Genomic DNA, 16629 nt, shown 5'->3' with positions numbered 1-16629 from the left:
TCTTTGGAGAGCTTAAATTTGGAATGCATCTTTTATGAGTCAGTTTCATTAAAACACAGCTGTTTGATCTGACACTGTTATAATTGCTCTGTAATTTGAAAAATAACTTCTTCACATTGCCAGCCAAAGCTTTCATTTTCAGCTATTTGAACATTTTAGCTTTTACTTCCATCCGTCTCTATCCCTCCCTGTTCGTTTCACTTCTTTCCATCTCCCCAGCTGTGCTGAGTTGTGTGTGACAGACTGCAGCGCTGTCGCCCTTCGCTCCTCCAGCCCCCACCTTCTATCCCCCCCCTAAAACCCCAAGACCCCCCCCTCCCTCTTCCCCACACCCACCTCTCTTCTGCTCGCAGCTTCCCAGACTAATTGAAGCCAGAACCTGGGAAAATCCTGCAGGTAGGACAGGAATCCAGGGTGGAAAATAAACCAGATCCCAAGCGCCACAAATTCCATCACGCAGTCTCACTTCCTCCGAGCCACCAGAGCCTGGGCGGCGTGCGCTTGACACCTAGTGCATGTTTGCGCAGAATGCACTCTTTAATATCATAACTCACAGAAACACTCGTCCTGAGTCACTGTGCACAGTGGTAGTAATTAATTACGGACACGTCGAAGCTCATATAGCAGGAATATATAAATAAGAAACCCTTTACTGAATACTACTGTAGAGATGTGTGCAGTGGCCTTTAACTTAGGACTAATGCACACTATGGGTGTCTACTAGGCCTGCTGTTTTGTAAACTTGCTAACCTAGTCATTACACGTACTCCAGTCAAAGAGACTGACTTCTGTTTGATGTTATTGACTGAGAGGGTTTTGAAGCGGGGTTTTTTTTTTTTTTTTATGTATCCCCTCAGGGCTTTGTCCTCTCGCCCTCCTCGTCTTTTTTTATTTTCTTTTTTTTCATGTACAGCAGAGAGGAAAGAGGGGATGCTAATATTTGTGAGCGGGTACGAGCTCACGAGGGGTGCTTTAAATGATGTGTGACACCTGGTGTAAACCTCTGAAGGGGCTGCAGGGCGTTTGTGTACCCCTGTTAGCGCACCGTACATGCGTGTTATCCTTTCGTTTTCCGGAGACTTAGGAATTCATGGTAAGTTTAGGATTTGAGCAGTTGTGGTTCCTTAACTTGACAAATCCAACCAACAGATTACACACACACTCACACACCATTCTCCCACCCCAGGCTTTCTCCCCTGCTGACTGTGAGGTCAGACAGAGCATGTGAGGGGCCTTTTCCTCCCAATTAGTCTGCCTGCTAATGAGTCCCAACCATCCTTTCTACCACTGCCACCCGTTCCTCCTTACCTCCATACCTCCACCTCTCCCTCCATCTTTGCCCCCTCCCCAAACCCTCAATCAATCCTGAGGCCCATGCCACCCCCTTCGCTCCCACACTACTACCACCCCAGTGGGTGTAATTATCACACAGCCGGCTTATAAAAACCCCGCAGCACAAGGCGGGCACTCGCCTTGCTGAGCAGGAACACCGGTGAGGGGTATTTTCCTATTTTTTACCTGTGACTCTGAGCTGAGGGCTTGCTTGCTTGTTTGTTTGTTTGTTTGTTTGTTTGTCTTTTTCGTGCTAACTTTTCTTTGCTGATTCTTGACTTTTCGTTGAACTGTCAGGGAATCGGACAGCTGAGTCTTCCTGCTGCGTTCTCACACTCTCTGTCGCTGGGCACAGTCATATGTTGCTGTGTAACAGGATACCTCCCCGTAGAGGTCACGGGTCACACTTCCTGTTTCCTGTTTCTGCTAGGTCATCATAGGGTCTTATCCGCGAGGGTCATAGACCTCCCCGTTCATCCTGCGCCTTTTGTTTGGGACAGCAGTGCTCAGGGCGGAGTGGGTGGTTACAGCTCAGTTGAGGCTCCTCTCTAGACCCGTCAAAATGTCAGCACTCCCAAATTTTATCATCCCCTCTCATGCTCCCCGTCTTCTCATATCGCAAGACCCCTATTTATCTCTGTGGTTAGCGGTTTTTACATTTCTCTTTCATTCTTTCCAGCACCTTCAGTTCTCTATGTGCTTAGGCTAGAAGCTAAGCTAAGCCTACAGCACATCAGCTGATTGCCGCTCACACACAAGCATAGCTCCTCCACTCTTTCTTACCCACTTGCCCCAGTGATCATCCACCGATTCCCACTAGGTGTGATCATGGAACATGCAGTGACAGTCTGCTGATGTTGAAATGGAGGATTTCTGAGCAACACATGACTCTGGAAAGCACTGGACAAAAAGAGATTGTCTGACGGGGTGTAATCAGATTTAGCAACCAGCAGCCTGAGCAGGAATGAGACTTTTTAAACTATTAAACCCCATAGAGACAATCAGGCACATTCACAGACATAAGTCGATATTTTCATTTGGTTACCCTCAAAAAAAGATTGAAAATTGCTGTCATACCAGATATATTTAATACTAAAGGGAGTTAACCCCCTGCGTTCATGCGCCGCCTCGATCTGAGCCCAGCGTGTTGGAAAACAACATTCTTCTATTCTTAAACACCAACAGTTTAAGCTCCCTCTGCAACATCATCTAAACATGCGTTCAGGATTCAGTCCAAACTGAGAGGTCTGGAAATAGAGTTACGGGCTAAGGTGGAGCACAAACACTCCCAGTTTCATGCCGGACCGGAGAGCCGCTTCTTTTTTTTTCCTCCTGCGTGTTCTGTGTCCGACTGGAATGAACATCAGGAAATTAATTTTGTCTGCATTAACCGTCTGAGGCTGAGCTCCTGTTGCGTGACACGCTCGAGCGTGGACAGATAGGGAAAGACAGGAGGGTGAGGGGAGAAGAAACAGAGGAGAATGAGACAGCGCTGGTCCTCCTCCTCCTCCTCTCTTTACATTTCACATTCAATAAAAGTTGAGTAACGACTCGAGGAGAGCGGGTGGGAATGCGAGGCAGGCTGCGCTGACCCAAACGCCGCTCCGCCCCGCTGAGGAGCTATCCATGACTCACTCTGTGGAAAGTGCCTCCTGTCATTCCTCCATCTGTCTGTCTATCTGTCTCTACTCTCCCATGATGTGCCTCATTTATTTCCACTCTCATGCCGTTTCTCCCCAGGCTACGAGCTCCGAACAGGGATATCTGCCAGCGTGACAGAAACACAGCAGCTCACGGGACATGTGCACATTAAATGCAAGGAAAGTCCATTTCCTTCGTTTATCAAGAAAAACCTTTTTTGTGCTAGAGGCGCTCTGATATCAATACCAGAGTGTCGCAAACTATTTTTAACCAGGGCCTGGAAGGTACAGGAGAAATGTCTTGTAATCTGGGTCTGATTTTCTTAGTTCAGGACACTATTTCTGTTAGTTATAACAGAATTATACTCCTCAAGCCACTTCTATGGCAAGCATCGCTTAGAAGGAGGCTGAGAGGCTAACACATGCATACAATCTGACAATTAGACAGGCTGTAAACAGAACTTCAGGTTAGTCAGAGAAACAAAGGCATGATGCAAACATCCGTTTTTGTAGCTTTGTGCAGTGGAAGAAGGAGTTATTACCGACACTTGAGGTTCACTCTGAGGTTGGTTTCACTTCTAAATAAAGATGGGAAAGTTTAGAACATGTGGCCAGACTGCTTGAAAGCATTCCACATGTCCATCAAAACAATTGTTTCCAACCTGAGGAGAATTGTGGGTAATATTTTAGCAAATATTTTCCAACTCACACACTCAGCAGACATGGGGCAACATCAGCATCAGTTTGGAGCATGTGTGTGAGTCAGACTCCACATCAAAGGGTTGTGACATGTACCAAAGATGTTTTGGTCTTCAAAGACAAATCAGCAGCATTGTGTGGAAAATACAGGGCCGTGCAAAGGTCTCGAGCCACCACTCATTTCTTTCTATCTTGCTAGAGAAATGCGAGGTTGAATGATTTATCAAAACATGCAGCATAAAAAACAGAGTTTGTGAAGTTTGAATGAGCTTCACGTGACCACCTTTATTCTTTAACACAGCCTCAACTTTCTTATGTAGCTCTGTGATCAGTTCTCCAGGCTTCTTAAAGGACATTCAAATCTGTTCTTTGGATGTTTCAGCCGTTTGTTCCATCCTCTGTCAAAAGGATCCCACACTGCTTCAATAATGCTGAGGTCTGGGATCTGGGGAGGCCAATCCATGGCTGATAGTGTTTCATTCGGTGTCTTTAGGCCCTTGTGGTGGAATTAAGGCACGACGGGACCACAGATCCATGTTTTGAGCCATCTTTATTTAATATTTGCATCACACCACCACAACCCCCCACCAACCCCTGAGTCCCCGTGTTTTAACACGGCGGGCGTGATTGCGGATGCCGTGCAGGTGCGTATGCACGGCACCGCAGACCACGCCCCACCACAGCCCTCTCTCAGGTCCTTCCTGATTTTTTTTCCTGTTTCTTAAAGACATGAGTCTCAGATACTGTTCATCTGCTGTACTTGTTTTTTTAGGCCTGTCACTTCTTTTGTACTCCACTTGTTCTTTTTCCTCATAGCCTTTACGGATACACTGCACACCGTGCTGAGATATGCATGTACATTTACAATAAATGGCTCTTTGGGAATCGCCTTTTTTGGTTCGTGCCACTTTGTCTGTTAAACTGCGTGATTTTTTTAATCTTTGTAAAGAAATGGGAACGCATTATTTATTTTTGTGACAGGCCACTAGTAACAAAGTGCCTAAAGATTCAATTTAAAATTAGTTATTTGTAAATTGTCTGCTATATGTGCATACAGGACTTCTTAGGTGCCATTTTTCATGCTTGAATGATTTATAGGTCACTGTTAAGCAGCTAAACAGAAAAGTCCTGGTTAGGTGCAAGGACTGGACTGAAAATGTGTGAAATAAAGCTGCCAGTGTCCAAAGGAACAACTAGAAAGCCTGGATGAGAATTACATCACATGAGGAGTGGCTCAAGACTTTTGCACACTACTGCATTTGTGACCATTTTTATTATTTGTTAATTATAGGTCTGTTTTATTCCAGGAAAACCCCTGCTTCAGTACCCAGCACGTCCTCATTCCTGTGAACTTAGCCTTCTACCAGCGCTGCTTATTGATGAAATACTTTTCCTGCAGCTCATCAGACACTGAAAAGCTTTGTAAGGTGGAGGAGGACGACAGAGTCTGTGGAGCAAAAAGCTCCCACAAAGGGAGAGGAGCTAAAACTGTTTGTTTCACACAGGTATCAGGTAAATAAGGATTATTTTTAATTGTGAGTCATGCAAAGCTACTTTAAAAAAGCAGGACTGAAACCCCTTAAATCAGGTCAGCTAATTTCATCACTGTGTCACTGATTTCCTTCAGGTCAGAACAATTAAACACTGAGGAACTTTCTTTTTTTAACTTATGGGAGGTAGTCTGTTTGGAAACCGAATCCTTGAATTCTGTAGATTAGATTTGCAGGCGTGATGTAAATGTGTTGAAGCACTGATAGAAACATTCAGTCCTACAGATTCCATCTGGGCCGAGTCACATAGCAGCATGTCCAGACAAGTCCTGTGCATGTAGAGGAGGACATAACACAGGCCCAGATCCCAATCACAGACACTGATAAAAAAAATTCCATGCACTTTTCCTTTTTTACTCATCCTCTCCATTTTTGACTATCACCCATTCAACCAGGCTCTTCCTACATTCTGAAAATTTCTGTGACTTATGGGAAAATGTGATCCAAGATCTCGGTGCCAGCTCGAGCAGACCACAGCTGATGATCAGCGAGCGCAGGTTGATTTCTATCAGCGGAGGTCAGCCAGAGGCTCTGAGGCTCAGCTGCAGCTGTCGTGTCGAGCAGTGACCCTGTGTGGAGTTCATGTCATGTGTGGGAGGCAGTGACAGACTTGTGGTTTCTGTGTCTCTGTCTGGGCTGGCCTGCATTGAGCAATCTGCCACATGTTTGGGCTTTGTGTGCAGCCTTTGAGCCCATGTTTCCTTGGTGTGACTTGCACTTTTGTGTTAAAGGGAGGTGAACCCTGTGGCGTGCGGGATGCCTATGGTCGAGCTGATTACATGTTCCCTGTGTCCAGCTGTCTGTGGGAGCCAGCTCCCGATGCTACTCGTGAAACAGAGAAGAGGAGAGCGAGAGATTTCCTCTCGTAATGGAAAACATGCCGAACATTTCTCGAAAAAAAAAGTCCCTTTTATTTGCTTCCTCCCTGCTTCCTCTTGCTTTGGTTTTTCTTTTCTCTTTTTTTATAATTGCAGAAGATTCCAGTTCAGAGCTGCTTGAGGTTTCTCCTCTTGTGGTAAATCTGGATGCTCTTGGCGTATCACGCAGCGGCTTTGCCATGCCAAAAGCGCAGCGTCACTTTCGATACAAACATCCACCCCACCCCTACATGCTACCGCAGCCGCGGCAGAGGCGGGTAGCCAGTGGGCAGAATCCACAGCGCCCTGCCACAGAGCTACTGCCCTGTCATCCTCCCCTCTGTACCGCTGTGGAGAAGGGTCAGTGCCATGCCTGTATATACAGTTTCTTTTTTTAATTCTCCAAAACCGTTTTCATGCGTTCTCCATGTACAGCTCATATGCTCTTCACTCAAATGTGTGCATGAAACTAGATTTTAATCAACATCTTAAAAAAAAAGATTAGCTCTGAGACAATGTTGGTCGGTTAGTTGGTTTGTCTACTACTTTATCTTAACAGTTATCAAACAGTCATGAAGGTTAGCAGTAATACCCGTGAGAACTATTCCTGTAAACTGCCTCTGGTGTCACTGGCAGGTTTCTCGTGCTCGGCAAAATATTTCTAGACTTACTTGGTCGGCTGGCATATTTGTGGTCTCTAAATATTTAATCCACAGTGACTTTTGTGGTGCCCTCTAGCTGTACAATGACAATAACAGCATTCATGTCTTCATCAGAATGAATTGTTATTTCTTTGACATTTTAATTGTGCTCCATGACCAGGGCTAAATATTGATTTATCCAATACAGTGGTTTAAGACAAAACAATTAATCCTAGAATGTCAATCGTTGTGATGTGCACAGCACTTTTTTCTGTTCAAAATCCAGAGAAATGTTTTAATTAAAATAATTCCTCAGAAAAATAACAGTGTTCTCTGAACTGATCAGAGCTCTGAAGCTGAGGTGAATCATAAATGCCTTATTGTTTCAAGGTTCAAAATGTACATTTATCGTGTGTTCAGCAAACAAATGTACGATGTTCCCTCAGTTTTCATGCTGCAGCTGCACCGCACATTTTACAGTGTAATCCATCGGTTGCCATGAGGATGATGACTTTTTGCTGGAAGTTGTGACTTGTGTGTGTGTGATTTGGGTTAAAGTGAGGGGGACTTCTGGATCCAGTGCCAGGATATATTTGGAACGGCGGGAGGATGCAGGAGCTTCCTGACAGTGACAAGAAAGTCATCCAACCAACTTTGAGACTCCATTCTGGATTTTGGTCTTTGTCACTCCCGACACAACCACAAGGCAGTGGTGCTAACTACCCATAGCTGGGGATCTGGTTCGCGGCCATGAGGGCATGTTCACGCACCACTGCCAGGGGTCAGATCTCCTCCAATCCCCCTGTAGCTCCGCCTGAGTCCAAAGGGTGCTCTGTTGATGTGTGGCGCTACAAAGACACTATGTACTAGCAGGAAGGGACTTACAGACTCAGGTCAGCTTTTCATTAATCCACAAGCAGCGGCGGTTGCTGGTGGTGTAGGCGCGCACTAGATGGGTCACACCCACCAGATGACACACCAGGTTTAAACTGCTATTGATTTTGTGTTTTAAAATTTTTACATGTGTTGCTTTGCATATATCCAGCTAGCATGTTTACATGTTTTTCATTATATTTATTACTCGTCCAATAGCAGCCACTGGCCTCGTTGGCACCTGGTGAAAGGAGTCCAATGTAGGTTGATGAGTCTGAGAAGCTCACATCTGTCTGATGACAGCGATACTGAGGTGATTTAGTGAGGATGCTACTTTTTTTCCTGAATTTCTTTGTTGTGGATTGTTGGATACTGGTGTGTTAGAGCTCTAACTTCAGTTCGGGGCATAATGCTTGAAGACGAGGATGACATTTTATTAAGTTGCTTGTTGTCTCTTTCGTTCGCATTTTTGCTTGATTGGTGAAGGGGACCCATTTCAGATTATAACACACCATGTCTGAGTCTGAAGGTCCAGGCATGAATTAAAACTTGCCTCCACTGAGTGCAAGCATCTATAAGTTGGTCGTTCTCCTGCCACAAACATAAAACGAGGTTGGGGGAACGGTGATATCCATCTCAGCCATGGCATTCAAGATGGCAGGGCAACATGGCGGCGCCCTGCAGTCTATGAGACTTCATCAGTTTGTTGGAAGATAATAATTACACACTAATCAATGTATATTTATGAGTCCCACATTTTTTTCCATTGAATAAACTTCAAAAAATGACTAAATGTATCTTTACGAAGGAGAAAACTGGGTATAAGACAAAAATATTTATTCTTTATAGCAGGCTGTAAACATTTTAAATTCTGCTGTAAAGTTGACCATTTCATCTAAGAGATCGGTGGGATCGTCTGACTTTTTCACAACATTAAACTTGAAGGTGCGTGTTTGCTTTTGTGTGGTTTTCTGTTTGAGGAAGCAGGCCATTGATTGTATAGCGTTAACTCCCAGCTACCTCCGTGTTAGGATAATGAACTGAATTACTCATTCAGTGACTGAATATATCCCGCATGTTTGCTCGCAGCTGACTAAGAGCTTTTAAGTGATTCAACTCGGTCATTCACCCAAAACATTTATTCTTTTAAACAAATTGATTGTGACATTAGCTGACATGCCAAACTAAGATGGTAAACATGAAACCTGACAAACACCGGTGTGTCAGCACTGTTATTGTGAGGATATTAGCCTGCCGACACATTAGCGCTGAGCTCAAAGCCCCACCAAGCTGCAGATCCTGCACGACTGTAAACACTTAGCCCTGTGTCATCTACCGTCAGGATGTAGTAAAGCAGACGTCAGAGTGTCTGTTTATGCGAGTTTGTATGTATACTGGAAGGTGAAGATCTGCTCATGGCAGTAAACTCCAAACACGGCTGTTGACATCAGTGGTTTTCCCTCCTCTCCTCATTCCTTTTTTTAGGTTTTGCTCTAAAATACCCTGAGCCACCTCATTCTCTCCCTGCTTTACAAGTGTCTGTTTGCCTTTTAACAAGGTTTGCCCCTCCCGTGCCTGAGTCTGGACAAGTTGCCAGGATACAAGTCGTTAGAAGGAATTTCGGGCCCAGCTCGGTAAATCTGTGGAGGGCTCTGCAGGCAAACACATATGTCTCTTTAACACAGTTCAGTACATTAAAGTTCCATTCACGATGTGGAGAGTGTACTTGTGGAAGATAACGGGGTGTTTTCATGAGAGCTCAGCTTTGTCAGCAGGTGGTGCTTCGCTGCACAGCCTCAAAAAGAAGCTAAAATATTCCTGTGGATCCGATGTCTGTGAGTTACTGTTTGTCCGTCCCTCAGTCCAAGTGACCAGGCTTTTAAAAATGTTGTGGTCATCATCAGTGTATGGCCTCAATGTTGCTAAATGAATGGAGGTTTGTTGGTTGGCTGTGCTGGGAACAGGGTAATGTGTGTTCCCGCTCCAAAATTTAGAGTTTATGTCACTTGTAAAAGCCAGATTGACTGGCTTGTATATGGAGCCGAAGGGAAAAGGGTTGTTTATCTTCCGACTGACGTAATTCTGTGATTAGCTTGGGCTTTTTATACCTCCGCTCTCTATCGCGCGCACACAAACTCACACACACGAGTCTGAGCCCAGACAGACGTCGCAGCTGACCTGAGACGAGGCCCATATGAACCCAATTTTCTCCCAAAGACAACTAGAAACAACAGCAAAATATGCATGCTGACGCACACAAATAGGAAGGAAATCAATAAAAAAACAAACAAGGAGGAGCTTGAGCGGCGAGATGAGAGGACACTGCCAGAGAGGGCAGGCGGCTGGAATTTAGCACATCTGTTCCTCTGGCGAGGCTCTCAATCACGTGTGATGTCATGAAGCCTGAACGATGGTCAGAGTGCGACCGTGTACGTTGTCTCCAAGCTCTCACACGCATTTTTTTTCACGCACGAATGTAAGATGGGAACTGAATGAGGTTTTTCAAGGATGTTTCATTCAGTTTAAGTTATTAAACGTGTAAAACTTGATGTATTTTTATTATACTAGGTCGACTGGAATTTAAACATTGTTAATGAAATAGCTTAACAGCTCCAGGGTATTTTTTTTTATATGATTTATGAGTTGATGAGTTTCCCACATTTCTCCCAAACAAAGGAAGAAGTTAAGGAATGTGTTGCAGAACTCATTATGAGCTTCTGTAAATTGTCTAAGTCACACAGCCACTGCTTTTCCAGCCCAGAGGCCAAACTGGATAAAGGCTATGCTGAAAATCACATTTCTGTCGCACACTTACTCGAGCTTGTGGTGCATGTTTGTCTTTTACCATCTTGCTTTGATGTCGTATTGATCCATCTGCTGGATTTTATCTTCTTTTCAAGCTAAAATGCTCCAAAAATATTGCAAACATCATTTCTCCTAATCTCACATCTAGCTGTGTATTTTTAGTTGCCGGGGGAGGGGGGGGGCCTTGATGTCCACCCGGGTGGAGTGTGTTATGTGGTGTTATCCTTGTTGCCCTGAGACAACCACTCAAGACAATGATGTTTGCCAGTAACAACACAATCACACCAGTCTGCTTACCCCAGTTTCTTTTTCGACCGGCAAATTACATGGAGCAAAAGCCGCAGCCCTTTGAATGAATCACGTTTGGACAAAAATAACAAAACTGGCACCGATAACAAAACTGTTTTTCCTGCCTGGTGATTGTCATACACGTTTGGTAAATACCAACCTTTTTTAGATCTCGCCGACTTTTTTCTTTTTTCCCTGGAATTCCCCTCACCCTGTTATAATCACATGCTACACACTCAGATCAAGAGACACCCCTTATTTATTTTCACAGCTTTGTTAAACTTTTAATGTGCGCAGGCCCACTCCGCAGCCGCAGAGTGACTCACGGAGAGGCTGAGGGTGCATTTTTTTCACATGATTACCTTTAACCGCTTCCTGTTTGTCCCACAGTTGCTGCAGATTGTGACGGTGTCTGAGAAGCGCTGGAGAGCCCGGTCTCGTGGAGCAGGAGCGAACGGGTGGAGCGAAGAGGGGGAGGAGGAATTTGAGAGTGGCGACTGCGACGACGAGGACGAGTGCGCGGGGGTGTCTGGGCTGGGCCCGCCGCCACGACGCAAGCGATTACGCATCTTTGCAGGTTAGACGCACACGATATGGACTTTAATTTGTGTGGTTTTAAGTGATGCTGTATCCATGCTCACGAATCAAAATCAGCTTAACTTGTATTTATGAGCCAGGCTGTAAAAGGAAGAAGAAAAAGGTTGTTTAGTTGTTTATGTTTGTGCCCGCTAACCAGATTAACAGATCTGGCCTCTTTTGCAGCAAGTCAGAGCGATCGCAGTCCAAAGCAGAGAGGTGGTTTACGTGACTGCTGTGCATGTTGACACCAACGTGACACTATGTGGCAGGAGACATGAGACTTCCGCAGGTAGCTGCCTCACCTCCACCTCGTGACCTGCCGTCAATCTTGTGAAAAACGTCAGATGCACGCTGTGAAAGACAAACAGAGAACAAAAAAAAGGCCACAAACAGTTGGAAGAAAAAAAACCAAACAGAAGAAGAGGGAGAAAACACCCAGGGAGCAGAAACAAGAGGGTTCGATACACTGATACAAAGCCAGCGCAGCTGAGCAAACACAGCAGTGGGAGTAGTCCTCCTGTCTGGGATGTTGTGGCAGAGATTTGGGTTTGCCGGGCAGGGAGCGAGAGCAGGAACCCAGGGTTCACACAGGAATCCTGCAGGGCCATCGCTTCCAGCGTGAGAGCCTGATGCCCTCTCTTAAACACTCCTGTCAGCCTCTCTGTGCAGCTCTGCTTCACTGCAGTATATTTCTAGATTAGGCATGTGTGCATCAGTGTGTGTTTGCAACCACCTGAAAGCCTGTTTGCACCGGCCTCTATGCAAGTCAGTAATGTTTGTAGACCTTGAGAAGTCGGTGCTTATTGGCAGATGCGCAGATAGCTGCTGATAGCCTGTGATGACCTAGCAAAATGCTGACCCCACACGGCCTCTCAGTCCATTCTGGTCAAATGGGGGACTGGAGTTCAAAGGTTAACCTGCAGAGCAGAGGGGCCTAATGGCCTGCTTGTCTGTGCTCTGCTGGTCTGAGATGGACGAGGCAGATCGGATTTCACAAAGCCTGGTAAGCGATCAGTGGTGTGACACACACGCATACCCACACAGGCCGTGGGGAAAGGTGACCGAAGCCACAACAACAAGGTGCAGACAGGCAGGGCTAAGCCACCAACGTAGTCAGCTGTCAGCCTGGTGACCAGAGCGAGGCTGTTACCAAACGGTAACGACGGATCTCTCCTCACCGACTCTCTGCGCAGATTCCATAACCTTCTGACAACACATACGCAGACCGACACGCTTCTCCTCCCGAGCCAATCAAACCTTCGCGCTACACATTCCCCAGAACATTCCAGTCCCGGAGCTATTCCAGGACAGGGACACCCCACCACCACCTGCCCCACCTCCATACCTCCTGAACCAAACTGGTTGCAAATTACACACCAAAGAATCTCTATGCCATGACCTGAGGTGGTGTTAAAAAAAGAAAACAGCATTAAATTTGCGAATCATTTAATGATGCAAATGTTGCATTAGCGGGGTTGTGGATACATTTTTATGATCACTGGATTTACAGGGAGATTTATTGAAATGTGGTTGGTAAATAGACTCATTCTTATAGCGCTTTTCTACTCTCCTGGAGTACTCAAAGCGCTGTATACAACACATTCACCCATGACACAAGCACTGTTATCTATACTTTCAGTGCTTTCTAACTGTCATTCATACGCATTCATACTCCGATGGGTGCATCGGAGTTCAACTCAGAGTTAGTATCTTTGGCATGCAAACTGGGGGAGCCAGGGATCGAACCACCAACCTCCCAATCTGAGCAACAGCAACCAGGTTCTGGGCCTTAAGTAGGCTGTATCGTGACAGAGCCTCCACCGTGCTTTACCACAAAGTAAGATATTAAGTTCTGCCATAACTACCTAATGTTTTACTACAAGGACTGGATCCATCTCTCACATCCTGTGTCATATGTGTTCAGATACTTTTTATAGGCTGCAGACAGTTTTTAGGCCTGATACTACTTCTTTTATCCTCCACTTGTCCTGTTTCCTCAAACTTTTGAAGGACAAACTGCACAACACCATGAAGTTTTCAGCTAATAGCTCTTTAGAAATATAGTTTTATACTGTTATGTGTAGACATTAAGCTGGTTCATCTCTTGAGTTAAGCTCCTTTTTTATGCTTGACTGAATCCTAAGTCAGTGTAAAGTGTCTTAACAACCAAGCACAACAAAACAAAACAAAAGTCATTCTTCTGAAAATGGTCAGGTACAAGTAACGGACTGAAGAAATGTTGAAAGACGACTTTAAAATGACTAGAAAGAGGCTCCTTGGAAGGAAAATATGAAGGAACGATGGAAGTCTTTGCACAGTACTGTACCTATGAATAGATGTGTGTTTGTGAACAGATGGAGTTGTCTCTAGCTTTGTTGTAGTCCAGTAAAATGTGATTCTATATGGCGTGTCTTTACCTTTATGATGAGGGCTCACCTGTGTTTCTGTGCTTTCATGCACACCTGGCCTCTGACTGTATGGCCTCTATGAGAAACAAAGGATGTGCCGCCATCTCTGCAAAAACCTGCTCACAGATTCCTCTCAAAGCCTCTCTTCATTGCCTGAGCCACACATTTTTTTCTCCTGTTTCCACCTGGTGCTAAAAAACTTCACAAAAACATCTGCTAATACACACTCATTTACTGCATAAAGTCTTAAAATTTGAAGAAAAAATTTAATTGTGAAAAGCTGGCAGTGAGGGAATCATCTGTTTCCAGCTCAGTGTGGAAGCCCAGTGAAATACAGCAGATAACTCCCAGTAGGATCAAGGTAATATTTCATGGTCCAGTCAGTACACAGTGGGAAAACGAGTGATTAATCCAGAGAAGTGGCTAAGATAATCACACAATTTTAATTCCCTTTAATAAAAGGGTTGTTTTTTGTTTTTTTTGTGGCGCTAAGTGGACTACTACTAAACAACCTGCGAAAATGGCTTTTTGATGCAGTTTGGAAACATTCGGTAGTCTGCAAGCAAACAGTGTGCTCTGCTTTGGCTCAGCAGCTCAGATCCCTGCCTCGTGTGTTTTCTTGCTGAGCTGGACGGGCTTTTGCTCGCTATGCTCAGCAGGAGCCACGTGAATAGACCTCTTGTTATGTTCCTGAGCTCAGACATTCGCTCACTATAAGCGCCCCGAAGGAAAGCCGTTCCTTTGGGAGCTCTGGATCTTTTTTATCAGCGCCAGAGGTTAGCAAAATACAAAGTGGAAATATTCCTGTAATGTGAAACACGCGGCTTACGATGAGAGGCTGGGCTCGGCTCACCTTTCAGGTCTGCTACAAATTTTGCGGCTGGAACAAAGGAGTGAGTAAAAGAGCGAAGAAGGTGATGAGAGAATGTGGGGAACGAACACAAAGAGACAAAAACACCTTTGATAACTGTAAAGGCTGATACACTGGGAAACCTAAACATTCTTTATTCTGTATGTGGGTCAAATTAACAGCCTAACGTGCTGTCAGTGCTCCAGCATGGTATGTTAATTAACTGCAGCTGTGACCTCTGACCCTTCTGCACCTGATAGGTGAGTCACACGGTGCCTGTCTTCCACAACAGTGTTTGCACATGTCTTCATCACAGCGGACACAGTTTACATTAACAGCACCGGATGCATCCACCGTATAAGCAATTTCCTTCTTCTTCAAGCTTCGTGTAATTTCATAGAGCTGATCGTCAGCGCTACTGTACTCATGAAGAATCATCAACATATGGTTGCCAGCCAGGGAGGCTCGGTGCCACAGGCCAGGATGAGAAAGAGACGGGCTCAGACGGTGCACATGTGAGAGGAAGCGTGCAGGTGCCTGCATGCCCACGTGGCAGGCAGAAAAAACACACTTCACTCCTTGGCCCGTGCATCGATCAGCATTAAGTTGTCTTTTTACACATTTCATTCAACGTTTTTCTTTCTAAAATTATGACATCTAAAATTATTTTTTGAAAAAAAAAATTTGTAAAAACATGTTGGGTAACAGGAGGTGAAAAACGATTAAAGAAAAACATTGAAATGAAGTCAAATACTGTGAGCTCTGTGTGGTGATTGGACAAACTATTAGATGCCGAGACTAGTTTGAATTTGAGTGCCAAATGTGCCAACAGTTATTACCCAGGTTATCAATACGATGCCAGATCTGAAGTGTTTACCTCTATAAGGAGTTCAGAACTAATTAAGTACGAAGAAAATGTGATAATATATCTGTCAGTGAACCACAAAGTTGCTGTTAAAGGAGGTGGTTACTGTAATGTTTTGGACATTTCATTATTAGCACTGTATTCTCTAAAAGTGATACTCGTAATCTCTCAACCTTGCAAATGGTTTGTTTCCTTTTTCAAATACCTGCAAAGGTATTTAGATAGATCACAGGTGGTCAATCCAGGCCTCGACGGCCAGTGTCCTGCAGGTTTTAGATGTGTCCTTAATCCAACACAGCTGATTTAAATGGCTAAATGACCTCCCCAACATGTCTTGAAGTTCTCCAGAGGCCTGCTAATGAACTAATCATTTGATTCAGGTGTGTTGACCCAGGGTGAGATCTAAAACCTGCAGGACGCCGGCCCTCGAGGCCTGGAGTTGCTCACCCCTGAGATAGATAAATGGGTCAGTTGGTGGTTACACTGTGGAGCTTTTGTCCGTATTAAAATACATAATGACATCAGAGTTCCTGCAAATTTGTTTGCGGCACATCAATGACGTGAATCTCCCATTCTCACACGACATGAGTACATGTCAAGAAACCAGTTTGAGGTGATTTCAGCTTTGTGACATGATGAGTAGCCTGGTGGAAGCAGTCATCAGCAGATGGGTGCACTTTGGTCATAAAGGGATGGACATGGTCAGCAACAATACTCAGGAAGGCTGTTGCGTTTCGTTGATACTCAGTCGGTACTAATGGTCCCAAAGTAGGACATTAAAGTAATCGCCACAGCTTCACACACAGCAGGATGGATCCATCTTTTCATGTTTACAACAAATTCTGCAGTGGCACCCAGTGCGGTCACGTTGTGCATTCAGAGGTGCTCTTCTGCACACCTTTGTTTTAATGAGCAGAGATTTGAGCTTCTGTTGCCTTCCTGTCATATCAAAGTAGTCTGGCCATTCTCCTCTGAGCTCTTGCATCAACAAAGCATTTCACCCTGACAACTGCAGCTAGCTGGATGTTTTCTTTATTTACAACTGTTCTCTGAAACCCTAGAGATGGAGATAAAATCCCAGTAGATCAGTAGATTCTGAAATACTCAGAGCAGCTTCACCTGGCACCAACAACCATGGACTGTCCAAAGTGTCACTTTTCCTCCCCATTCTAATGCTCACTTTGAACTTCAGCAGGTTGTTTTGACCACGTATGTACCTAAAATATATGTATTTAAATAAAT

At 44.8% G+C, this 16629-nt stretch overlaps 1 protein-coding gene across 2 annotated transcripts in view; it reads left to right on the top strand.

Annotated features, from left to right (window-relative positions):
* Window positions 1–16629, top strand: part of gpc3 (glypican 3) — a 128392-nt gene that overhangs the window by 99977 nt on the left and 11786 nt on the right. The window contains exon 7 of one of the 2 annotated variants that reach the window (XM_026187271.1): window positions 11076–11262. In XM_026187271.1, coding sequence (XP_026043056.1) covers window positions 11076–11262 — 187 coding nt within the window. Of the gene's footprint in view, window positions 1–3072; window positions 4261–11075; window positions 11263–16629 lie in introns of those variants that run through there. The other variant, XM_026187281.1, reaches the window with a different exon arrangement.

The sequence above is a fragment of the Astatotilapia calliptera genome, chromosome 2 (genome assembly GCF_900246225.1).
Source record: "Astatotilapia calliptera chromosome 2, fAstCal1.2, whole genome shotgun sequence".
NCBI lineage: Eukaryota > Metazoa > Chordata > Actinopteri > Cichliformes > Cichlidae > Astatotilapia > Astatotilapia calliptera.
This window is presented reverse-complemented; position numbering and strand designations above follow the sequence as displayed.